The 26,671-nt window shown below is 50.8% G+C and overlaps 1 protein-coding gene across 2 annotated transcripts in view; it reads right to left on the reverse strand.

The window, feature by feature from the left end:
* Positions 1-6,078: 6,078 nt before the first annotated feature.
* Positions 6,079-26,671, reverse strand: part of ZBTB7C (zinc finger and BTB domain containing 7C) — a 161,809-nt gene continuing 141,216 nt past the window's right edge. For both annotated transcript variants that reach the window (XM_056325290.1, XM_056325291.1), the window contains 2 exons: positions 15,391-16,581; positions 6,079-10,028 (listed from right to left, as the gene is read on the reverse strand). In XM_056325290.1, coding sequence (XP_056181265.1) covers positions 9,392-10,028; positions 15,391-16,565 — 1,812 coding nt within the window. In that variant the 5' untranslated portion in view covers positions 16,566-16,581 and the 3' untranslated portion in view covers positions 6,079-9,391. The remainder of the gene's footprint in view (positions 10,029-15,390; positions 16,582-26,671) is intronic.

Here is a 26,671-nt window from a genome sequence, read left to right on the forward strand (position 1 = left end):
AACCAAAGGGACAGTGCATGAGAGGGGACACTCAGGACACACATCCTCCTTTCCCCATGACTGGAGAGCAACCAGCACTTCAAAAGTGTCACTTATGTGACCCATTTCACATGTTTACCGCATGAGTGATTGCTCCCAACCAGTAACTACAGGAAGAGTGTAGATGGCAAGCTGAGGCATCGGCATCTCTGGGTGTCTGACCTAGATGAGCTGCATCCCATCCCTTCATCCATCCTGTGTCTGCCACCCAGGCAGGAGATGCTCCCAATGTGCAGAAACACCCAGCACCTTCAGATCTTTGACATTTTTGATATCTGATATTTTTCATAGCTTGCTGGTGTCTTCAAAATCCCTTTTCATAACAAATTTTGCACGTGCATCTTCTTGCCAAACTGGTTTAGAGAAACACATTGCAAAGTGTCGGTGATGCCCTCCGACACCTCCTCAGAATCTCCCAGCTCCATTTTTAGTTGTTTCACATCAGGGGCCCGTTGGTGCTGTTGGGCATGGAGCCACTTGCCCTGTGCCTTCCTGCATGGGCTCACACCCACTGAGCATCCTTCCTGCATCTCTGGTCCCCAAGGCCTCTCTAAACCATGTCTGCTCCCACGTGCTCGGATATCCCTTTTCCTCCCCTTAAGTCCCATGCAAGCATCTCCCCCCATGGATGGAGCATATGGCCTGGCATATGGGGCCTTAATGCAGCAGCTGGCACGCAGCGGTGCGGGCTTCGGTGCGGCAGGCGCACGCGTTTGCTGCAAACAAGAAACTCATGTGCGTGACGTGACCATGTTCCGTGCTGTGGGCATCCCTGCCTGATTAGGGGGGGGTGGCGGCAGTGGCTGCATCCCCTCCCCACTGTTGGGGTTTACTCTGATGCTGCTTGTAGGGGCATCAGGAGCAGGGTTTCTTTCCTCATCAGCATTCAGAGTCATCCCTGTGTTTTGTTCTCCCTCGTTCTTGCCCGCTTGCTTCAAAGCATCACCGGGTGGGTCATGGACATTTCTCTCTGGTGTTGCTCACTCTGTTATTTTTCTGGAGGGAGAGGGGGCAGCCTTCCACCCTTGGAGACAAACCTTTACCGCAGATGCCTGTTAAGGCAGTGTGGTCCCCTGAACCAGCCACAGCCACACGGGTTCCTGATGGCTCTTGCTGCCCTCACTGGCTCATCTGAGCACAGTCTCCTTCAAAAAAGTCCTCTCTTTGTCACTTTCTTTTTCCCTCTTGCTCCGAGTATCTTTCTCGCTGGCTGGCTGGTGATTTGCGCAGTGGCCTGCCACACCAGACGGGGATACTGGAGGCGAGGAGACAGGGCTGCACAGGGTGCCCCCGCCTAGCATTAAATTGAGCGGGCTGACGAAGCCGTTGCTAAGGCTGACCACTCCCCAGTGACGGTTTGCACCTGCACAAGGACCCTGTGTAACGGGCGGGCTGGCAGTGCACGCCCAGATACTGATCCCTCTTTACCAATATGAGTAAATCCCTATGCCTCTCTGTGCCTCAGTCCCCGTGTGCCCCCCAAAGGACAAATAATATTGTCTTCCAGCTAAGATCTGGTAAGGATAACAGCTAAACACATATTATGCATATGTAGGTCTGCATATGTATGCATATGTATTTACATGTACATTAGGGTTGTTGAATCTATCCTGAAGTAGCTACATAGGTAGCCAGCTTGGCCATTTCTGCTCCAGGGAAAAAGCATCCCAGGTGCTTGGAGCTACAGAAACTTTTGTCATGGGCTGAGCTGATCAAGCACTAACGAGCAGGACACCAGACAGCTGGGTGAGGAGCACATTGACACCTGGGCTGCTGCTCCAGCGGTGGTGGTTGCCCTCAGCCCCACCATTTCCCCATGGCAGATCATTTTCCTCCCCCAGTGGAGCCTCTGCTCGCTCCTCACTTTCCTCATCCAGCTCTTTTCTTCACATTTTGGTGCACCACAGCCCAGTTCCTTCACCCCTGCAGTGACCATTGGAGCAAACCACCACTCGTCCTCACTTGGGATCCAAGGACTGTGTCTCGGGAAGGCTGTGAATGCTGGTGGGCTGCAAAGTACCTGGGGAGAACTTTGTGTTGCCAACCGATTTTGCAGTGATGACTATCAAAACCTCCTGACAACAGCCAGGGCCAGAAACATCTCATAAAAACTGCTTAAATGAGAACCCAGGTTCTGAAAACTCAAGGGCAAAACCTTAAATATTCCCCAGATGCTGCAGAGCTCCAGTTAATGTGGGAGAAGCTGGTCCCACCAAGAAAACACTGTCCTGTTTACTATGGAAACTGAGTTAACAGCTACACCTTAAAGGCAGGCAGGTTTACAGCCGTCAGGATAAGGATTTGCTGGCAGTTACCCAAGAGCAGAGGAAGGCTTTAGCTGACAGCCAGGGTCTGTCCTTAAAACCTCAGCCCCTGCCTGCTCCGGGCGAGCCAGCGCCTTGTGTGCTTTGCATCGCCTGCCTGCAAATTGGCTGCCTGAATTTCAGATGACCCCCGAGGCTCGAGGCGCTGCATGAACTATTAGGAAGCCTGATCAGATTTGTGACATCTCAGTCAGTGTCATCTCCGCAGGAAGAAAGAAAGAAAATAAAACTTCCAGTTGTAAAGGGGTGGGGGTGGCACTGCTTCTCCCTTGGTATTTGTATTTGTTTTTTAGCCTCAGTTCCTAAGGAAATGAGCTTTATCCAATTGCAGGAGATTTATATTTGCCCCCTCTGCTCACCTGAACTGGGCAACATTATTAGTGGTACCACAAGGGAAAGAGGGAAATGGCAGCTGGGGCCATGCTGGGCGCCAGAGGGTCCACCCCTGGCTCACCCTCGGGCTGCAGGGAATACCCTGTCTCAAAATTAGGGTCCCCACGAGGTCACTGACGGTTGTGGCTGGGATGTCCCCAGCCTCACTGGCCCAGTGATTTGGTTGTGGTTGATTGGGGTGCAGAAGGCAATTAGAATCATAGAATCCTTCAGGCTGGAAAAGACCTTTCAGATCGAATCCAACCGTTAAACTTGTCTTGACGTGGCTGAGGTTTGCATTTCCCTGCCTGGCAGGTAGCTGCGGCTGGGTGTGATGGGAGGCAACAGAGGATCGTGCCTGTCCTGGTGCAACCAAGACCCCCAGAACACCTCCAGATGCAGGTCCCAGACCACCGATGTCCCCAGCATCATTCTGGTGGCAGAGCTGTCACCAGGCCACCACACGAGGGCACTGCAAGTTTGAGCGTGCCAGGGAGCAGGAGGAAGCAGATGAGCAAAAAATGGGGAGAAAAGCCCCAAATTGTGCTTCGTTTGGTTCTTTTTTCTGCAGATTCCCTGCTGGAATATCAGACATCACCACACTTGTAGTGGCAGCCCAGATGCCACACGAAGGGTCACCCTGGAGGGCCACCACGAGGTGGGCCATCACCCGGCTCACCAAGATTCGATGCTCTGACTTCTCCAGCCCCAGCCCCACGGCAGCATTAAGGATCCACGAGCTACTCACTGCTTCAGGTAATAGTTTATTTTCTCCAGGGGTGTAAAATGTGCAGCAGGTACGTGTACAGGACTGCCATTTTCTGCAGCTAAGAGGAGTCACAACCAAACAAGAGACCGAAACAAAGAAACTCTACAGTAGCCTGTCCTACAGCAATTAGTGCAAGTCATGTAAAACATTGGTTCAACACAGGAAAACAAGGAAAAAGAAAGGCATTTTCAAGCCACAGGTATTTCACCTCCTGTCATCAGGACGGTGGGGATCCCCAAGGTGGGGTGGGAGGCCGGATGGGGCTGTTCACTTGGGTTTTTTTTGTCTTGGAAAGAATGTCATGTGTGGAGCAAGGAGGTGCAGGCTGTCAGAGGTGCCAAAAGGTGATGGCAGACCTCAAACACCCAACGGTGGGTGACCTGCTGCAAAACACATTTTCTTAGCGTGACATGGTTGGGGTCTTGCTTCATTGACTCTCTTTTCCTCTGCAACCACACGATCTTCCAGCTGCAGGGCACTGAGAATGTAAATAAAGCACTAATCCCTCCCAAAATGGGGGTGAAAATGCCCGGGGGGAGGGGGGGCACGGCAGGTCCCAGGGGGCTGTGGGCAGAGCAGGAGCAGGGCAGAGATGGGGCAGCGTTTGCAGCCCTGCTGGTGTCACTGGGAGTCCTGCTGAGAACCACACACGCGGCCCTAGAGCATTTCAGGGGGGGGTCTAAGAAATTATTCACTTCCCCCCCACCCCCCCCCACCCCCCCGCGGTGCCTGCCAAATGCTGAAGCCTCTGGCTTCCCAAAGTGCAGGCTCTTTCTTTCCTTTTAATTTTTTTGGTGTATTATGCCTCTTGCACAACCGAAGGAAGAAGCGTGTGCACTGCTCGCCAAAGGCTTTCAAGCCAAGGACACGGAGTTGCCCATCCAGCTCCGTGCTGCTCGTACACAAGAGATGCTCCTTTTGCAGCAACACCTGGTGCAAACAAACGCTGTGTGCGCAGCAGCACACTGGCACTATTTCCCCTCCTGTGGTCTGGATGATCCGGCAGATAACAGCAGCTGTTCAGGAGCAAGAGTGTAGCCATATGTTGCTGCTAACAAGCATTTACTGAAGCTGGTTTCTTTCTGGGATTCCCATGTGTCTGATTAGTGCACAGCTCCTCCGAGCAATTTTCAGAATTTTCACCTTCCCCTTCCAAAAAAAAAATAATTTTGGCATTATAAGCATTATAAGCAAACCAGAATATGAGCATAAAATGGGGTTAAAAGCCGCAAGATTAAAAAAAAATATTTAAATAGCTAAAAAAGTAATTCACTTAATTTTCATTTTGTATTTTTTGTACTTAGAAACACATTGCTTCTGTGCTGCCCCTGCCACGGTCCTCTGGGCTCTGAGCAGATGACATGCTCAATGACCGACTGCCTGCCCTTGGTGGGGGGATTGATATTTGCATCGTCTCAAGCCACGTTTTCGGACCGTGCCTGGAGGTCCAGACCCCTGCCCGAGCACCCAATGCTGTGCGGCGCTTCTTGGGAGTGTGAGGGAAGGAAAATAACCAGTGGCTGTGAGAACTTGGTGTGTTTTGCTGCAATTGCAGTGGGGCATATGACTCATGAGCCCGAGACCCTGGTGCCCAGGCTTGTGAGGGTGGGCTTGGACCCTTGTTTCCCATTGCATTCCCAATGAAAACATACTGGGAAGAAGTCAAGCTGACTGAGCTGGGAATGGTCCCTGGGCTGTGCCATCTTTCCATCCTCCTGGGAAAGGTTTTGCCAGGGACTGCCCCATCACCTGAGCAGAGAGAAGGGAGCTGCAGTGACGGGAACGTCCCTCTCCACGGCTGACCTTGCCTCACAGCAGCTATGGGAAAAGCAAGCAGTTTAGTCCGAGCTCCTTTTTCCCAACCACGCTGGTAGGTAGCAGGTAGGTGCTGTGGAAGGTGATTCATCCCACTCTTGGGAGGTCCAGCGTAGGTGGGGTGACTCACCCTCCAGCGGTACCTGCCTCCCTCCAGAGCCAGGACAGCTTCAGAGGAAGGCTGGAAATCACGTTGCAGGTTAGGACACCCAGAACTGAAGTGTCAACATGTAGATGTCTCAATGTGCGCAGGGTGTCTGTTACTTCACTTCCAAATGACTGAATGACGTGGGATGAGTCCCACCGTTCCTACTGGGAACCTATTTTCCAGGGGGTTGCACCTCTTTCAAAAATAATGAGGAAATTTTGCAACTCCTCAGCGGCAACAAATTACAGGGCTTGTGTTCATGTCAGCTCATAGAATCATCAAATGGTTTGTGTGGGAAGGGACCTTCAAAGTCCCTCCAGCCCAGCCCCCTGCCATGGGCAGGGACACCTTCAGCTGGATCAGGTTGCTCAGAGCCCGTCCAGCCTGGCCTTGGATGTTCCCAGGGATGGGCCATCGGGCACCTCTCTGGGCCGCCTGTGCCAGTGCCTCACTACCCTCGGCGTAAAACATTTCTTCCCTCCATCTAGTCTGAATCTCCCCTCTTTGAGTTTAAAACCATCCCCCTTGTCCTGTCGCGACAGGCCCTGCTAAAATCTCTGTCCCCATCTTTCTCCTAAGCCCCCTCTAAGTACTGGAAGGCTGCAGTAAGGTCTCCCCGGAGCCTTCTCCTCTCCGGGCTGGACAACCCCAGCTCTCCCAGCCTGTCCTCCCAGCAGGGGTGCCCTGGCCTCTGACCATCCCCGTGGCCTCCTCTGGCCCTGCTCCAGCAGGTCCATGTCCCTCCTGTGCTGAGGAGCCCAGAGCTGGATGCAGCACCGCAGGGGGGTCTCACCAGAGTGGGGCAGAGGGGCAGAGCCCCCTCCCTTGCCCTGCTGGCCACGCTGCCCGTAACACAGTCCAGTGCTCCCCAGTACCTGCTGCAGCCAGGCCCTAGGAGCCGTGGTGAGAAGATGAACAAGAAGCCACCACGCTGTGAGCTGGGAGAGAGCCCTGTGTCCTTCCAGCCCCAGGCCTGTTGCTCATCACAGCCTGCCTGGCTGGGGGAGGCGAGCAGAGCCCCGGGAAGGCACCTCCGCGCTCAGCTGGGCTCCCACCGGGATACCTGTGGCCTGGAGTCACTGCACAACATCAAAACAGGAAGAAATAGGCTTTTCTCTAGTTGTCCCTCCCCACCCCAAGACATGATCAATGCCAGCACCCAGCTCCATCCGACCCAACCCAACCCAGTGCAAAGCGGGAAAATCAACCTTAACTTGTTAATTGTCATCAGCATCACAACGCCAGCAGCCTCCTCGGGTTGGAGCCTGTACCAGCTAGATGCTTCATTCATCTGTGATCAGTTTAGCTTTCCAAAAGGTGCCACTGGAAAGCACCAAATCTACGTGTCCAGCAAACACCCATAGACCTGAGGCCATGGGGATGGCCATGCCAGCCTGAGGAGGGAGGCCGCTCAGCATCTGCAGCAGCTTCGCCTTCTCAGCATGGCCACAGGCAAGAGAACCAAGTCCTGCTAATAATTTAAGAGCATCAATAATACAGTTTAATAAATACATAGAAGGATCAAGTCTCTTTTTTTTTTTTCCATCCACTTTCTAGCATTGATGAAAGTTAAGGGTGATTGTCCCGTGAGTAACTAAGGCAAATTTGTTTGTGTGTGTGTTTCTCTCTCCTTTTTTGATTTTTTTTCCATTGTTTTGTACATAAAGCAATCACATAAAAATAGTTATAAATAGAAAAATTGCAAAGGTTTTTCCCCCTAGACAAATAGGAAAAAAAAAAAAACCAAACCCCAACCAACCCAACAAACAAACTGAGACACAAAAAACACCTTGCTTCAAGTCCTTGTAGATTATACAGTACTCAGCATCTTTGGATACTTTACAATGACTCCAAATCGTAGACAAAAAAAACACCTGAAGTAACCAGTCATCTGCAAAACGTCGCTTGTGTAAGAAGTTGATACGGATTAAAAAAAAAAGTTTGATGCAGTTTTAAGTTTTCCTTTCTTTTTTTTTTTTTTTTTTTCCCTCCATTGACTTGTTGCACGTGGAGTCTTTGTGGATTTCTTTTTGGAGGAGGAAGTGAGTGTTGGGCAGTTCCTTGGGATCGTTCTGCTGTGGATGGTCTCAGAGCAGAAGTCCTTCGTGCCCTCATGGGGGTCTGTGGATCCTAGACCCCCTGTGTCCCCACCATGCTCGGGTGGGGAGATCCTCATCCAGCTACTGCTTCAGAGTGGCACCATTGATGGGAAACCCAAAAAATTTATGAACCCATGGTCCTCTCATGCCCTTTTGATTCTGCTGACATTGAAAGGTAACAGTAAAAAAGAAAGAAAAAGACCTAATTTGTAACATTTACATTTTCAAGTGCTGGTTTCATGTAAAACCAACTTCCCGGGGCACCCACCACAAGCCATCTCAGCCCACCACATCTGAGAGGAGACTCAGGTGGGGTCCCACCACATCTGAGGAGCCGTCGGATGCAGGTGGCCATCAAAACGCCTTTATCCTCAAGGGTAGCTCATGTTTTTAGGGGCTGAAGGAGGCTGACAGGGCAATTCCAGCCAATTGTCTACCAATTTTTTGGTCTCAAAAGAATTATTAGACAGGGGTGGCCAAGCCAGGGTCTGCAGGGATGTTGCAGAGGACCCCGGACCTATTGGCCACCATGGGCGACCTTCAGCTTGGAGCACCCCATCATATGCTACTGTCTCATCTTTTGAAGCAACAAATGGTGAAGAAACGGTATTTCTGCTTGCTCGCAAGTAGACAATCTCATCTGCAAGACATCTTTAGTGGACTCCTTTCCCACAAAGATCCCTTGAGACAAGCAGCAGTGATATTTGCACATCCATTTTTTTCCCATCAGCATCGCAGATTGGGGGACACTCAGGTGTTTTGTAAATTTTTGTTATCAAAATATATATATAGGAATTAGGGGGAATTAAGAACAAAACCCCAGATATTTCAGAATGGTCAGCGGCAGTGAATTCTGACTCTGGTTTGAAATGACTTTTCCATTTCAAAATTCCCACATGGTTTATTTTCACATAGTGAGGGTTTAATAAAAGCCCAGAATAAAACATTTCTGATCCTTCTAAAAACGTTCCTTCACCTTTTCAACCAACTGAAGTTAAAATACTCAAAAGAGGCTTTGGTTCTCCTTCTGAAATTTTGAAATGGCCAAAGAACCAAAACAAGTAAACCCCTCCTTTTCCACCCAGATTTGCTCCTGGATGTTTTTCCATCTCTCTTTTTTTTTTTTTTTTTATTATTATTTTTTAGGTTCCCAACTCATCCTGCACAGCAGGGCTTTCACCAGCCCTGCAAATCTGATATAATGCTGAGAAAGGCAACAGCCAGCATCCTCCCCTTCCCAACGCGGCTGCTTGACCTTCCCCTTTATCCCCTTTAGAATAAGTTTTGTTGCCAGACATAGGAATTGATTTAAAAAAAGAAAACAAAAATAAAACAATCCTTTTGACCAAAAGGGCCAAGGAATGTAACGTATCAAAACCAAGTCTGGACAGTTTGTCAGTGTCCAGCAGGACTTGCGGGTGGAAAACGGGGAACACCTCCCCCAGAAGAGCCATCTCATGGTGATGGCCATGCCCTGGACTAAGGCAAGTGACATTTTCAGGAGTATTGAAGAGAGCAGCAGTCCTGGCCTGGCCTTCCCAGGCAGAGCCACGAGCGGTGGGTGGCTGGACAGGGCAGTGCGTGCCCCATGGCCCCAAAGCCAAGTGCGTTGCAGAGTCTAAAGTGCCGGTGGCCATGGGGCGCAGCACCGGCCCCCCCACCCGCTGGTCCCAGGGCTGCCCTGTGCCCCAAGCCCTGCGGCAGGCCACAGTGGCGAGGGGATGAAGAGCTTCTTGGGAGCCAGATGATGTGCAAGGGCAGGTGGGGACCCTGAGGGAGCCGGTCGCCCTGCTGGGAAGGGAGTGGACCCATGGTGGGGCCAGGTTTAGTTGCTCGTCTCAGAGATGGGAGCCACGTGGCCGAGCCCTGCCAAGCCGCTGAAGCCTGTGCTCCAAGGATCGGGGAGGGGGAAGAAGGGTTGGGCAGCGAGGTTTTCGTTATGGCCCAGGGCGAAGGCAAAGATGCCCGCGTTCCTCTCCATGTCTAGCTGGGCTCGCCTGAAGAGTTCCATCTGGGTTTCTTCAAACTGGCTCTCCAGCTCCTGCAGGCTGAAGGGGGTCTCGGCCCCGCTCAGAAAGTGCTTGGGGCTGGGGCCGGGAAGGCACATGGCCGCACCGCCAAGGTGGCCACTCATCTCCTCCAGCGTCGGTGGCATCATGAAGCTCTTCTCCACTGGTGGCCCACCAGGAGCAAAGAGCAAACTGGCCGCCCTCCATGCTGCTGGCTTGCGTCCTCGCCGGGGCCGTGCGATCCGGCAGCTCTGGCGTTTGATGTGGCGGTGGAGGTGGTCAGAGCGGGTGAAGCTTTTGTAGCAGAACTCGCACTGGTAGGGCCGCACGCCTGTGTGGATGCGCATGTGGTTCTTCAGGTCATAGTTGTGCACAAATTTGGCGTTGCAGTGGATGCACAGGAACGGCCGCTCTCCCGTGTGCTTCCGCATGTGGATTTTGAGCTTGTCCTGCCTGCAAAAGAAAAGGTGCTTGGTCAGGTGGTGTGGGCTGGAAGGGATGTGGGTGGGATTGCTCCTGGGATCAGGAGAGGGAAAAGCGATGGGAAGGTGCGGAGCTCATCCCGGGGCTCCCCGCAGTGTACGGATGCTCTCGCAGGCTGGCATTTGTATCCGCCTCCTTCCCGGTGTGACGGCACCTGAGCATCGCAAACACTTATCCCTCCACAGTAGGAGTTTGCAGCCTATCCCAGAGACTTCAAAACAGCCTAAATTGGAAGAAAACTCCCTCTGGAATAAACCCTTAAAACGTATGGGTATATCTAAAATAGTACAAGCTATATTCCTGGCTGCAAATAAGGAAATCAGTTGGGTTTTGAGAGCCGGGCAATGTGGGGTAATACTGCTCAAATGAAGTCCCTCTTGGAGGTGATGCTCCTTCCCTTTTATCCTTGCACTGACCACTGGGTGTCTCAGGAGCTTTCGTTTGAAGCAGGAGCACGGCAGAGGGTGAGGCAGGCAGAGATGCCACTGTGCACCCCACTGTCCTTCCCTGCCATGTCCCCCAAGGCCAGCACACACCCAGCCCCACACCCATTCTGGAGAAGGGTTTTAAACACAGCCGTGGGACAGCATAATATTCATCCCAATGGCACTTACTTACAAATACAGTTTGGTTGGGTTTTTGTTGTTGTTGTCTGTTTTGTTTTTTGTTTGGTTTTTTTTTAAGGGGAACATCTAAAAGCCGGAATATTTTCCCAAGCTGGCAGTCTGATCGCTATTTTTTTTTCCCCAACACACGTTTCCTTTTGCAGTCTACAAAAATCACAGCTAAGGCACACGATTATAAAAAGCAAAGCTCATCGTAGCTGAGCTGAGCCGAGCTCGCTGCCTAGGTTGCACCAGCAGAGTTCAAGTATGTGAAGAACAAAGTGGGAGAATTCAAATTCATCTTGCTTTCCCAAATGCTTTCAGTATGATCCCCCCAAGACGTTAGTCATGTGATTAAGAATATGTAGATTATATGGAGTCACGTCATTATTATATATAAAATATGTAAGCATGCAAAAAAAAAAAAAAAAAAAAAAAAGGCAAAATACACCCAAAAAATCCATTTACACTGGCAGGGCATGCCCTCAGAGCCTGCAAAGTGCTGCCTTTGCACTAATTTCTGCCAACCTGCCCATGTGCATCTTCAAATAGTTTTTGGTGACACGACCGGTGGCACACTGGTGTCAGCTACACCATGAGGAGTGCAGCCCTGGGATGGACATCCCTGCAAACCAGTCCCTCGGGATCAAGGATGCAGAGAAGCATCCTAGCAGGAGAGTCACTTCCTCATCAGCTGATGCTTTACTGCCTTCGGGGACCGGTCCCAGCCTGGTCCCATATCTGCAGCGGCAGCGCTGGCAGTGGACATGCTCCCTGCCTTTACAAAGGCTGTAACGAGGTTTTTAGGGAGACAGAAAAAAAGCCCCTCTCAGTCCCCATACCAAGCCTGGGGACTGCTCCCAACTTCCCACTCCGCAAGTTTCAAAGATGCTGTTATCCCAAGATTTTACCAAGGGCCCGTTTCCCCTGAAAGGGCTGAAATCAGTTCTCAGCAGCAGCAGACAAAGCAGCATGGAAAATTTGATCCCGACCAGATAATGTGCAGTGAAGTTGTAAGCAGATGAACGCAGGGGCTCGTAATGTGAAGAGCTGGGAAATGTTAATAAAAAGCTGAGTTACCAGCCCCACCTGTAATATAATTTAAACCTATATATGCAGTGTTTAACCTAGCAGGATCACTTTTCCTAATAAACATGCAGCATGCCAGGACCGTATAATGTAAATACAGGCAGAGGTTTTTTCAGGCTGTTACCCATCTCTGGCAGCAGACAGGGAGAAACTCAATCCTCCCTGCCCCGGCAGCATCCCTGTGGGGTGGAAGAGAGGTTTTATGGCTTTACCTGGAAAAGCTCGGAGGCTAGGGAGGAGCGAGATGCTCCAGCTGCGGTGAAGCACCCAGGGGAGGATGTGGCACGGGAAACACAGGCTCTGCGAGATGGGAGCTTGGCTCGCAGGCTCTCCGGAGGAGAACCGCACTCCGTGTGTGTGAATAACCTTAATGCAATTGCATTAGGAGAGCGATTAGGGCTCTGCAAGCTGTCACAACACAAATAATAGGAATAAATAACGTTAACCTTTCTGCCTGGAACGGTTTCTCCTTGAGCACTCCGGGGTTGTCTTGGTGGAAAAGCTGAAATATTTGCAGTTTTCTCCAGTGTTTTAGCAGGGTAAAACAACAGACTAGAAGCTGAGCAGCCTTTGTTTAAGGAAAAAATTAATGAGCTATTAAATGAAGTCCTGCTTCCTGCGATCAGATAACCCTGGGAGTCAGGAGCAGCAGATCCAGGTGCATGAGGGGTCCTTGCCGTGGGATGCAGGATCCCACTGATGGGAAGGGATCTGATGGGGAGGTTGGGGGATTCCCCACCCAGGAAAATATATTTTCTCTGTTTCCCCCAGCAAATTTGCTCCTCCACAGTTCCTTAAACACAGAAATAATGCAAAGGACTGATGCATTCAGAAATCCCATTTGGGAACCTCCGCTTCCCTGCACTCTCATTCCCAGGGGACCCCAAAGGGGACAGCCTGGGCTTGCACCTCCCAACAAAGGCACTGCTCGCTGCCGTGGCTGCAAGTCTGATGTTTTTGGGAAGCACAAAATACCCTCCTCTGAGAGCAAAGCACCTAACACAGCGGCAGCGTTCAGGAAATCCGGGCAGAAACCTCTTTCTACATCTCAATCACTGCACTTTGCTTAGATACTCTTTCCCCTAAAGGAGAGCTCTCACATTAGAGTAATGCTGAAAATGACTTAAAAAAAAAAAACCAAACAACCACACAAAACCAAACACCTGCGTGCTACTCAAAATACTTCCAAATGCATTTAAAAATCAGCCAATGTTTTGAGATTTCCACTTTGGTCAGGGTGTTAAAGAAGGAAAAGCCCTCCAGCCTTCAGCTCTGCGTGGGGTGACACAAACAAACAACTTCATTTTCATGAATGATGAAGGGAGACTGCACCGTTAGGTTTATCCCAATCTTCTTTGTGATTATTTTATCGGACTGTAGTCCCCCTGCCCCTGTGCTTTGTGTTTAGAAGCTGTTGAGAATACGGGTGGGGGTGGGGAATGTAGAAGCCGTTGGGTTTAAGCCTGCCTTAGTAAGGCCACGCTAGACCATCTCGGTGGGGAGCTTTTTAACCTCCAAGGTGCTGATTCAATCTGTCTGGAGCAGTGGTCAGGATACCTGAATTCCCACCTGAACCCTCCTACCAAACTTCGAAGTGACTGTGAGTCAGTACCAACATCTCTCTGTGCCTTAGTTTCCCCAGACGAAGCCAACAGTGCTGCCCTTGCTTGTGCCGGACTTTGGGAGCCCTCTGGGAGGGCTCAGCTCTGTCCACCCTGTTACGGAGAAGGTCTCGGTGATGGGTCAAGCCAAGCTCTTTCCTCATCAGCAATTAGCACCTGCAGCATTACACTCAGGAGAGGGATGGGGACAGCGGGAGGGGCTGGCCAGGTGGTCCCTCCGGCTCAGGATGCAGCCACACTCACCAGGCTGAAGGCACCCCGCTCCTCCCAGCAGAACCTGCGTCTGGAGGTGATGATCCAGTGCTAACCTGGGGATGCAGCACCAGCAGGAGCCGGATCCAAATTCCTGCAGGCAGGTATTAGCACCAGGCAGCGGCCTTTCCCCTGCAGATACCAGGGTAAGCCAGCTCATGTCGCATACATCCGCCCAAGGCATGATGCTCCCCGCATTATAATATGGTGTCTGCTGTGTTAATGGAGGGGAGCATGGAAATTTATTTTCAGGTCAAATCCTCATCATCTGCATAACTTCCACTCGAATGTTATCACAGGGATGGCAGAAGAAAAGACAGGCTGAATGTGGGAGCACCCCAGGTGTCTGGCCATTGTCAGGAGCTCGCCTTTGCCTACTGTGCATATTATTTTCCTGTGGTTTGCTCGCCCCAGCCTAATAGGGCTCTCTCTCTCACACGCAGCCAGGAGCTGAAATACCATGCTCTTGTCAGAAAGCTTTATTATTATGGTAAAGATTGTACTCATTAGATATTAATTATACCCAGCAAGAGCAGGTCCAGGAATCTATTTGTCTCTGCTCGCCGATTAAATTTGCTCAGCTTTTCAGAGAAGAGTTGCAAGCCGTAGCATTAGATTTGTGTAGCCCGCTCTGATTTATTACCATCGAGGGGTCTGCTGGGGCTGCGAGAGGTGCAAAGGCTTTTGGTACGAGGGGTGGATCCGGCCGGCCATGCCTGCCTCGGAGCAGCCCATGCCGGGGCTGGCCTCATCTAGCTTGAGATACCTAAAGGTTGCCTTAGTTTAAGCCCCGCAAGTTGTCTTTGTGGTCAGGGGTGACGCCTTCGCTCATTCCCTTTCCTCTTCTACCTCTCTGAGGGTGCTGATCTCTTCCCACTGACCATGGAGGGAGTCAAGGTGCCAGGCTCGGGTGGCCAGCATTTGGGGCGATGAATCACAGAATCGTTTAGGGTGGAAAAGACCCTGAAGATCATCCAGTCCAACTGCTAACCCATCACTGCCAAGGCCACCGCTAACCCCTGGCCCCGAGCGCCACAGCTACAGGTGTTATAAATCCCCCCAGGGCGGGTGCCGCCAGCCCCCCGGGCAGCCTGTGCCAGCCTTGGCCACCCTTTCCGTGACAGGATTTTCCCTCATTCCCAACCTAAACCTTCCTTGGTGCAACTTGAGGCCATTTCCTCCCATCCTATTGCTTGTTACTCGGGAGAAGAGACCAACACCCACCTCGCTACTAACATACAATAATTAGGACCGCTCCAGCCTCAGAAAGCCCAGACGCTGTCATGCCTAAACATGTGCAACTTGGTTGTGGTCTACACTGATGCCAAAATGTGCAAACCCAAACTAATTACATCCCACAGCTGAATGGCCCTCCCAACTCAATGCATCTCCCAGCACATTAGAGATGAAGCCTCCTTGGCTGTTCGACCATCTGTTTTCCAGCTCCCTCTGGTCCAACTGTGGTGAACGATGGTGGGGTTGAAAACAGCTTGTTACTTATTTAAGCTTTTGTCCAGCAAGGGGATGGATCCAGTGAGTTGTGGATGTGATCCACAACCCACCAAAATCAGTAGCTTTGTTTTCTTCCTCCACCCTCCCTTCCTCCCTTTTTTCCTGAAGGGGTAGAGATCGTGCCCTGCTTTCTTTGCTGTTTTTTGGGAGGGAAAAGAGACGTGTGGCTTAGGAATCAGCCATGGGTGATGATGTGGCCCCTCCAACCACCCCACCCCCTCCTCACGCACGGCAGAGGTCACCAACGCATACCTGGTAAAGCGAACTTCACAGATATTGCACATATACGGCTTCTCTCCCGTGTGGGTCCTCATGTGCCTGGGCAGCTTGCCGGCTCCCATGATGACTTTGTTACAGATGGGACATTGCTGGGACGCCTTGGGTTTTATCTTCCTCTCCTCCTTCAGGGGCCATGGGGGAAAAACTCCTCCAAACTGGGTAGCGCTTAGGAAATTGAGATAAGCGCTATAGTCAGTCTCTGCCTTAATACGCCCTAAGGGAGCTGCTGGGGTGTTGGTAAACATGTCCTTGAAGAAGTCATTAGGGAAAGGAGGCGGAGGCAGGTCTTCCTTCTCCTCCTCTTCCTTGATCTTCCTCTTTTTGATCACCAGATCCAAGGGGCCGTTGTCTACTTGTGGCTCCTCGAGCTGGGAGAAGGAGCTAAAATCGCCATTCCATAGATGAGGGAAGAAGCTAGGGGCGAAAGGAGAGAGAGCTGGCCTCCTTTCTGGGATGCTCGCCTTAGGGTACAAGTTTTCCCTCAGCAGGGACTCGATGGAGAAGTCCCGTATCATGCCCAAGTGTCCAGAGGAGTTACTGGCTGGGTAGTGATTTGGAAAATCTCTAGGTGCTTCCGTATATGCTTCTTCGGTAAGATCAGACTTCGAAGGGCTTTGGTGACAGCTTACTTCTTGGACATCGGTTAGGTTCTCCTGACCGACAAAATTTTCCACTTCTTCCTCCTCCTCTTCTTCCCCTTCATCTTCATCTTCATCATCATCTTCATCCTCTTTGTCATCTTCCTGCTCCGCCTCTCTGTCGGGCTCCATGATTTCAAGGCATACGTTGATAATGCACTGTATCTCCAGCATCTTGGCAGCGCTGAGGATGTGCTTGACATTTGAGGTGGTGATGGTGAGGGTTGAGGTGTAGGCAAACTCCAGGATGGCAGAAAGTGCTTCAGGCTTGACAAAGTCAATCTCGTAAACATAGGGCTGGTCTGTTAAAGTGCCAGTAGTGAAGAGTTTTTTGAAGTACTTGCTGCAGGCAGCAAGGACAGACCGATGGGTCCGGTACTCCTGGTCCTGTACAATGAGGATGACATCGCAGAGGAGACCATCATGCCGCTGCTCATTTAAACCACATAAGACTTCACTGCTGTGGTTCGGGAATGGGATCCCGATAAGATCTTCAATGCCATTGGCCATATTCTCATTTAGCGCCCTAGGACAAAACAGACAGTAGAGCATTAGCAAAGGAGTCCAATAATGCCAAAATGACCCTGCCTCTTCTCGGTTGTCCTCCCCTCCCTTCTCACTCGGACCTCTGTAATCACCTCCTGCTTGCACTGCCCCAGTGAATCTCCATGTCGCCTTCAACTCTTTCCAGGTCCTCTGTGATTTAACCTCTGCTTCCCTCCACACCTCTTCATCGCATTCTTTATCTCTGTCCTTCCTGGTTCCCACCCTGTTCCCCTTTTCATAACCACCACAAGCTCCCTCTTGCCTTTCACCCCTCCCCTAGGAACCTTGTGCAATGACTCCCTCCCATCATGTTTCTTCCACATCCTCCCAGAGCCAACATCTTTCTAGGCACATGCTGGATTTGCCCTGCCAGGAGCTATGTGGTGAAAGGGTGATGCCATATTGCTTCACACTGCCAAGTGCCAGCACCTACAGCACTTAAGCGAGGGGAGCCATGGAGTGTCCATCTCATCTACATGATTGTTTTGGGGACTGGTACAACTGGAGGTCCCAAACAGGAGGGACTGTTGGTCATGGCTGTGTGCCGCAGTAGGGGAGCAGTCCTTATGGATCAGCAGGTCTCCAGTTCTGCAGCCTTCTGCTGCTTCATGCCTGGAAGGTATCCCATGTCACCTCAGCATGTGGACAACCTGCATAGGGACATCTTCCCAAGGGATCTGGGAATGGGGGAGGCAAGCGAGGAGTTGTATGTTGCTGCACCTAAACACTCAGAGAAAGACAACCAGGGAGCAAGGGCCTGGCCAGAGGCAGATGACTGCCTGCTGCCTTCACCCATGAGCTGAGCTTGCTCCATTCCCAATCCTGTTTGGACTTGTTAGCATGGTATCAAATGCCCTGTGCATCTTGGCAGACACCTTCCCCTGCCAGAGCAGCTCCAGCTTCAAAGGGAAATTCGGAAGCAAAAAGCCCACACCCAAAAGGAAAACCTAATTTTTTTCCCCATTCTTTTATCTGTAAGATGTTTCCTCTTTCACATGGCTCCAGCAGCCCTTCCACTTGAGAAATCCCAGGAAAGGAGAGTGACTTCCTCCAGCAGGTGATGAATACATTAATCCCATCACACACAGAATACATCAAACAGCCAGAATAACTTTGAATACACTAACCCTTTGGAAACCCCCAGGACACAGAGCATGTGTTCATGCAGTGTCACCTCTACCAGCCCCCGCTCGTGGCCCCGCTGCAGGTAGACACTCAGTTCACAGCCGAGCTGTTACCTCCGAGAGAGCCCAGGGTACACATTAAGGAACACTGCAGCCCCACTCCAGCCCCTTTTGCAAGGCTAAGACCATCAGGCAGGTTCTCAATCCCACCCTCTGCATCTCTAGCAGGTTCCCAATGCCACCCCATGCCACCTCCGCATCTCTTGTGGGATCCATCACCACCTCCTGGATGTCCTTCCCTGCTCAGTTTCTGGCTGCGCTGACTCCAAACCTCCTTCCCACCACTTGCGGGGACCTGGTCTGCCTCATGGTGAGGGGCTGGCTCCCACCCTACCACCTGCCTCCAGCCCTCAGGGATGGAAAGAGCCTGGGTCTGATGGACACTGTCCAGGAAGCTCCTTGCTTCACCTTGTCCAGCAAGCCAGTGACCCTCGGGGGAGGCTGGGGAGCCGCAGAGGGGATCAGACTTGGCAGCAAACATTCCTGTGGGAAAAGGAATGCCATCTCCCTTCTCCTCCCTCCACAGCGTCAATCTCCAGCTGAGACCTTGCAGATATCTCCCCCACACCTAATCAGCACTGCCACTCGCCGTGTGGGAGCTGGTGAGCAGAGGCCTTGGGAAGACGATGCAACCGCGATGGAGCACACTCCGGGGAAGGGTTACGGACCACCAGCCTGGTGGGAGCAACACTGGACGGGGGACAAGCTAGTCCTGAGCTAGCGAAGCTTCGTGGGGGGCTGCAGGGCACCCCGTGCCCAGTGATGGGGAGAGGAACTGGGGCTTACAGCCCTCCCAGCCCCACCGCCATGTTCAGCCGAGGGACGATGCTCCAGCCCCACATCCCGCGGTGTGCCCATTAGCTTCACGCTAATTATGTCTGTTGTCTGAAACAAATTGATTCATTACAGTGTGCTGTGCCTGACTGTGTTAACTAGCTACGCTCCTCTGTCAGCCCGACCGACTCCATATCAAATCTTCCTTGAAAATTACCGATAAATGAAAGTAAACCCAATGTGTGCTCCAAGTGGAGTGAAAGATAATAAATAAGCCCTGAGACAGGGAGGAAGAGACAACTTCTTTTTTAGGGCTTTGTATCCTCAATAATAAGTGTAAACAGTTAAATCTGTATTGCTGTATTTATCTTCTACTCATTTATTTTTGTTTGGAAGAAGCATCAGTGTTAAAGGAGCTCCCTACTTGAAGGAATGTGTCTTCCTACAAATCTGTTTTGATCTTTTATTGCCAGATCTCCCTAAGCGCAAAATATCAGAAAAGCAGAATATTAAGATTACGCTGACAATTATTTTTATAGAGGTTTTTACTGGACGCTAAACTCCATCCTCCCTATTTCATGGATTATTCACTCAGCAGCAACAAAGCAAGAAAAAATGGAATTAGGAGATCAGAGGGTATGTGATTATAAACTGAACTGATGTACAGCTCCTTTTGGTGGAAATGGAAACCTTTTCCTTTCTTTTCCCCTCCTGGTCCTCTGGAGACGTGGTTCTGTTAACTGAAGCACTTAGGCAAGCCGATAACTTTACAGGATGCTGGCAAAATTGAAGGTGATTCATGTCATTTAAATGGGGGGGGGGGGGGAGAGAGAGAAACTGCCCACTCATTTGCATACATTTGCATTTTTTTAACTCGAAGGGTGGTTTGACAGCTCCAGAGCTCAGTGAGCCTGAGAAATGACCTTATGGTTCCCATGCCCCCGGGGAGGTCGATGGCCAGAGGGTGGAATTGTGCTAAGGCTGACGTTTTCCTTCCTCCCCCTCCCTCCTCTCCCTCCTCCTGCACTCCCCCCTTCCCCTCCCCAGGCCAAGGGTGGGGTCCTCAAGAAAAACAGCCATAAAAATAGTGTCTGATGGTGACAAATGTCAGGAGTGCACGCACACACACACGCAAATGCTAAGCGGACTACATGGAGTTAAACAGAAAAATCCCATTTTATAATAGAAAATTACAGCATTGTTAAAACAAACCGGGGTGGGGTGGGGGGAGAAAGGGTGGAGGGCACCTAAAATAAACGTATTCTGCAGGTGACGTCTTGAAACATTGCATTTATGGGCATGCCTAAAACTCATTCATTACTTTCTTGCCATGAAAAGCCCCATTTATAAAAAGAATGATCCTGGGAGATGCTACTGGCATACTGGACCGCTGCCCCCAGCGCTGCTGACAGGCACACGTGAGCTCTGCCAGCGTCTTTAGGCACCTGAGGCTGCAACAGGAGAAAAGGGGGAGTGGGGGGAGCTGAACTTTGCCCCTTTTTGGGCGAAAATCCTCCTGGTTTTGGGAAGGATGGGGCTTTGCCGGCTCAGGGTGGTGACCGCCGCACCAGCTCAATGGAGACGTGTCGGCAGATGCAGGCAGGAGCCTCAGCTGTGATGCCAAGGTCCAACCTCACTGCCTGCCTGGACATGGGGGTACAACCCAGACACAAGCCAGGGACCACAGCAGTATCGTGAACAGCCTGCAGTGCGCGATGCCTGGGTGACCCAAAGCTCATCCAGGGCACCCTGCTCCTCAAAAGTCCCTACTTCAAATACTATTTTTTTTTAGGTCACTTTATTCTCACATTTCTCTTTAATGTCAAGTCTCCTTCAGTATAGTGCCGCCTCTGAAAACCAAAAATCTAAAACTGAAATATCAGAAACAAAGGTGAAATGCTCATTTAGCGTAACGGTAAATTAAAAAGATGTATACTCAATAGATTGCAGAGATATACGTACAGCCTACGCTCACTTCTATGAATGGAAAGGAAGGACTGCCACAGCTCGGGGGAGCTCGGGGAGAGGTGTGCCAGTCCCGCAGTGGGACAGGATCCTGCCCCTGGGTCTCATCACTGCACAGAGCCAGGAGCAGGAGACCTGTGACCCGTGAGAGCTCCTCATCAGCGCTTCCCTCTCCCATCTCCTTCCTCATCTCCGGCAACAACGCCCTGCCCAGCCGGGCCCTCGGAGGAGAAGAAGGCTGCCAAGAAGAGCCCAGGCTTGTACAACCATGCACCTGGGCCAGGGCTACGGCAGGACTGGGGCATGTCCCCTTCCCACCCGCTCCATCCCTGGGACAGCGCTTCACAAGCTGAGTCTTAGCTGGGAGAGGGCAGTTTTGGCCTTTAATTGTATGCTGGCATGTAACATTGTTACTGTAACATGCAGCATTTGAATATTTTAATATCTTACTATATATTATATTCTTTTCATATTTTTATATTAATCGTTTATATATGTATATAAGCATGTATGTATATACTTATATGTCTATATTTTTATATTTCTGTATTTCTATATTTGGATATTTGAATAGAGATTCTCGGAGTATTTCCTCCTAAACTGCACCTCGCTTGGCCTTCTCTTTGCTATGATTTTCCCCACAGGAAGGCCCTGGCTCCTGACTACATTTCTTTTCGGTGCGCCTATATTCATTCTCCCTGGGAGTGCCACCCCAACGGTATGGGGTGCCCCAGGGTAAGCTGGGGAGTGCAAAGCAGCTGCCCGCCCCCCCATGCCACACTCATTCTGCATTCAGCACAGCTGAAGAAGGAGCCTGAGGCTCTGGCTGATCTCTGCATGCTACTGCTATCAAAATCACATTTTTCCAGGCAAATCAGTGGCATCTCCAATCCTTCCCTTCACCCAGCCAGTGCATGGAGCGGGGTTTGGGGTGCAAGCCCAGGGGCAAGGCTTGGGGTCGAGCATCCCCAAACACTGCTCCCCTGGCCATATTCCCAACAGAGCATCCCTCTTGCTTGGTCCCTGCAGGCACAAAACCCCAGGAGGGATTCAAGCTCTACATCTGAAGCATGAGGCCATCCAGCAAAGCATCCCAGAGGTGGTTGGACCTGAATTTGGGGTGCTGAGCATCCCTGGCCACCCCAACCTGCTGCCGGCGGCAGGAGAGGGAGTCAGCAGCACGTCTCAACAGCTTTCCCCATCCCGATTTATTTTCTACCACCAACTCCTTCCCTCCCCTGCCCGGGGCACTCAGCACCCCGAGGGGACAGACGTTTTGGCTCTGCTGTTTTGCTGCCTGCTCCTCTTTCCCAATCCCTGCTCCAGGCTGTGGGAGTGGAGGCAGCAGCCGAGGTGAGCTGGCTGCTCTCCCTCTGCATCTGCCTGTGGTCCTATGTACACAGAGCTGCCTGCTACATCCATCAGCCCATAAATATATATGTTTTTCATTTTTTTTCCCCAGGTTTATTTGTGGGGATTCATATGTGCCTTCATAATGAGGCAATTAAGATGTGCATGTGAGATTACCCTAATCTGTCAAAATATTACAGCTGCTTTCTATGGGATATGGTGACCAGTGATCGATAGCTCCTGCTCCTTAGCCGTGTTATTTTTGGGGTATAGGGATGCTGGGGCTCTGTTCCTGCATCTGCTGACTGCTCTGTGACCTTGAGCAAGACCTTGTGCGAGTGTCCCTGCATGAGGCCACACACATTGACACCCCACCCAAAGCCGGCCCCATGGGGACACCACCATTGCCTTGGCCAAGCACTTGACTCCAGTTTGCTAGATGCCTTCTTGCACACCACAAAGGAGTTGGGATCCCTAAAAACCTATTTGAAAGGCGGACAGAAAGGTGTTTTGGTTTTTTATAAAAAAAAAAAAAAAAGGTGTTTTTTCATTTAAAAAAGAATTAAAAAGGTGTTTTTTTTAATAAAAAAAAAAGGCGTAAAACTCAAAAAAGGGAAATATTTCCTTAAGCACACCGCCCCTCTGAACATCTTGTCTCCAGAAGAACATGTTATTAAACCACCCACCCCAGTACCCAGCGTTCCTCCCCTCTGGCAGGAAGGTGGGGCAGAGCCTGCTCCTCACCTTTCAATCGCTTGCCTGAGATGCCTGAAACGATGATGAAAACGCAGTGACACCAGCCGCTGCCTCCCTCGCCAGGAAACCGTCGGGTTTCTAAAGGAGATGAGCCACTTGGTGGGCCCCGAGATGCTGGTGCAGCAGCGATACGGCTCACCAGCAACAGCACTGGGGTTTTACTGCTGGGATGGGCACCCACCTCAGCCTCTGGTAACTGAGACCAGCCTTCCCCTGGGACCAGTCTGGCTTGGGGAGTACGGGGTTAAGCTGGGGGGGGGGGGATGGTTTTTAAGAGGTGAAAAATAATAATCCAAAACGGAGGATGCCTCCTGAAAAAAAATAATGGATTTTGCTTCAATCTAGACAAAGTAGCAAAGGGTGGAGGTCCCCAAAGTGACGCTTTGGCAAGGATGGATGCAAAGAGGGTCACATTCATCATGGAAGATGCGCTCTTGCAGCAAGAACAGGGAGGAAGCCCCGTAGGTGTCTGCAGAGGTGGCATCACCCCATGTGGCTCCTGGCAAGGGAGCAGCTCCGTAAATGGAGCAGGTCAGTACAATTTACGGGGATGCTCCATAGGATGCCAAGGCAAAGGCTGCCTACAGCGGCCAACCAGACCCCCAGCGATGCTAACACAGATGAAGACCTGCCACCAATGCTGGGAGGGATGGCCAAGGAGCCCTGGGGGGACAGCTCAACCCTTTCTGGCCAGCCTCCACAAAGCCGAGGACACATGAAATGGCTCCTACTTGAAGGAAGAGCCCTGGAAATCAAGCCTGGTTTGATCACATAATTGAAGTGGTTACGCTTCAGGGACTGAGATCACACAAGTGACCTTCACCCTGGTATTTCTCCATTCCTACTGGACTTCTTAATAGTAATACTAATCTCTAAACAAAATCCTTGGGCTTACAAGGATTCATCCCTATCAACATCTGGCTGGCAAGTTGAGCCCATGTGAACCATATATATTTACACATAATATACAAAACTGACTTTTTTTGGGCCGCAACTATTAGTTTCCCATAAGCAGGCCATCAGAAAGACATCTTCACCTGAAGTCCTGTCAGGGAATCCAAAATAAAAGGTGTTCGAGAACCACCTCTAGAGTGTCCAACAATCCCCCAAAATATGTACTTAACCCCTTCCTCATTTTAGTGACAGCCACTCTTCCCAGTTTCCAAAAGTCATAAAGAGGTTTAGCCGGCCAAGCAGACCTGAGGGACGTCAGTACTGGAGATCTTTTGTATTTCTGTGGTACAACATCACTTGGGAAGTACCATGAGGACTGTTTGCTTACGAAGATAAATAGTGATTACAGATGCCACTCATTTGCTCACCGAGGTGTGGAGGCACAAGTGTGTCCCATGCCCTGTGTGAATCCATCCTTGGGAATTTTTAAAGGTTAGTTATACACTGCAGCGAATATTACGCATCTCTCACCAAACGGATCCCTGCGGGTTAGCTCCAGCTACCAAGGGCCTACACGGCGCAGCCTGTACTTCAGCAACTTCGTTTACGTGCAGATACAATCTGGCCAAATTGCAAATTATGAATCAAATCCTCCCGCAGTGAGCTGAATGGTTGGGTGCTACTGGTTGCAATGGGAATTTGCCGCTACTCCACGACAACCAGGACCCAACCCCAGCCCACGGGATATTTAAGTTAAAGCTACATTTCCTGGCCTCAGCTCAAGTTGGCCCCTCGATTGGTAGGTGACGATGAACAGGTTGAGCTCCTCCTCTCTCCCTTCTCCCTCATCATGGCAAGCACCAGGTACCTGAAAAGTCCCACCATCCTCTTAGATCTACGCCAAGGTCTCCCACCCTGGCCTGACCTAAGCATCATTTTGTAATGAGCTCCCAGACCCTGGTATGAAGTTTGGTGGATCTACACCTCAGCCTTTGGGTGAGCCTGCAGGGACCTGCCACCCAGCAGCTCCACATGCTGTGAGACTAATGCTGGGAAGATGCCATCACACCACCATGACCAAGCCCCACGGCTCTCCTGTTTCCCTGAAACCACTTCTTGGGCAGCAGATAAATGCAAACAGGAGCTCTGGCAGGGATAGAGTAGAGTTCAGTGCCTCTTATAATTGAAGTGCCATGTTTTGACTTTGGTCTCTTCTTTCCAGCTTCTATATATTACCCAGTACAATTTCCAGTTGCAGAGTTTATATAAATATCCAAAATCAGGAGCTCTGGGTCACTTCTGCGTGGCAGCTTGATTACGCCTGCATGACGCTGGCAAGTCCCACCAGATGTGCTGAGCAAGTTTTGGCAAAGGGGGATCCCAGTGATAAATGGTCAAATAAACATAAAAAATTAGTGAAGCTACACGGAAGGCACAGCCTGGCTCCAGACGGTGCTTTGAGGGCTTCACCTATGCACAAAGCAGGTGCCATGGAGGGGACTTCATAGCGTGGTCACATCTAACCGTGGTGCTTCCTTGTTGCCTTGTGTCATGCCCCATCCATGTTGTGTGTGTCCCCCCCAAATCCAAGTAGCTCCCTGGATGTCTGGAGCTTGAGGTGACAGTGCTGTGTGCATCAGCTCCCTTCTGCTCCTCTCTGCTGATGTTTTGGGAGATGCTGCAAGGCTGCTGGTGCTCAATATCCACAGTTACGTTGTTTTTTATTTTGAAAACCTCAGTGGTCCCTCTCTACACGACTCAGCCTTATCCTTGATGCTCTCCTGCCCATGCTCCAGCATTTAGGGACTTTTAAATATGTCACCAGTACAGGAAATGATCCTGGCTGAATATCTCCCCTCCCGATGTATCTATATGCACACACATATATATAGATTATACGTGTGTGTTTGCGTGCACACAGAAATCCTGTGGGAGGGGGAAAACAAAAGAGTTTCCACTCACCCTGTGCAACCACCCCACTCACATGGAAACTCACTCACACATTGAGTCGCACGTCCCCCTCCGCACGCCATGTTCTGCAAAAAAAAAAACCAACAAACCCAAACAACCCAACAAACACTCGAAAACCCCCCAAGAGAAAAAAAAGTGTGTAAGAGGAAAAACCCCACTAGAGATTCGCCTGCTCCAGAGCTGGCCTGTCTGAACATCAGGTTGTTGGTCCCTCCAGCATCTCTGGCATGAGATGGATGAGGTTCCACGAGATACGTGACATTGTTGGTGGCGTTTCTGCCCATGTGTTTCCAGCCGCTGTCCTCCAACAACACCTTCCCCCTTGTGCAAGCTCCCCAGCCCCTGCTATAGGGTGTATATATGTATCTATAGGATACATCCCTATGGGCGCACAACTTTACAACCCTATGAGCCTGTCAGTGGTGGGTACCTCCTTGCAACACAGCCTTAAAAATAGCAAAAAAAGCCATTTCCTCCCATTCTGGACTCCCCTGGGAGAACAGGCAGGCCCCTTCACTCCCTCTAGTTCTGCTCTTCTTCAGAGCCAGAAAAAGGAAAAGAAATTAAAAAAAGGCTCCTATTGAACGGCGTGCACACACTGGGTGGGTTTGCTTCCTGAAAAAAAAAAAGAAAAGAAAAAAAAAAACCCACGGTGGAAAAATGTGCCCAGCTTAACCATGGAAAACTGGTTTGGCTGGCGTCCCTCCGGAGCGGACAGGATTGTGAGGGACTTGGACGTGGATCCGGGTAAGGCTGTCACCAGCCTGCGTGAAAACACAGCTCCAAACTAAAATACTTGTTTGGATGCGCCAATGAAGCAGAGGGCAAAGGATGGGGCTCCAGCTCCCCCTTCTCTTCTCTCCCCTTGCCCCCAGAGAGAGAGCCACCGAAGGGAGGACTTTGGAGTAAAAATAAAAGGGTCAGAGCGCTAGCACGTTAAATCAGAAGCAGATGTGTGCCTGCTCGCCAGCCTGAGTCACCGCGGGAGGGTGGGGAAGGGGGGGGGGTTATCGCTATTTTGGTGCTGGGTGTGGGGTACAGAAAACAATGCAAGGAGAAGGCGGTGCAGTGTTTGAGCAGGCTTAATATCGGCTTGGGAGCAGGTACAGGCAGGCTCCAGAAGCGGTGGGGTGGGAGGCTCAGCTCGGCGGTGGCACTGGCAGCGACCATGCTCCA

The sequence above is a fragment of the Falco biarmicus genome, chromosome Z, assembly GCF_023638135.1.
Source record: "Falco biarmicus isolate bFalBia1 chromosome Z, bFalBia1.pri, whole genome shotgun sequence".
Classification (NCBI taxonomy): domain Eukaryota; kingdom Metazoa; phylum Chordata; class Aves; order Falconiformes; family Falconidae; genus Falco; species Falco biarmicus.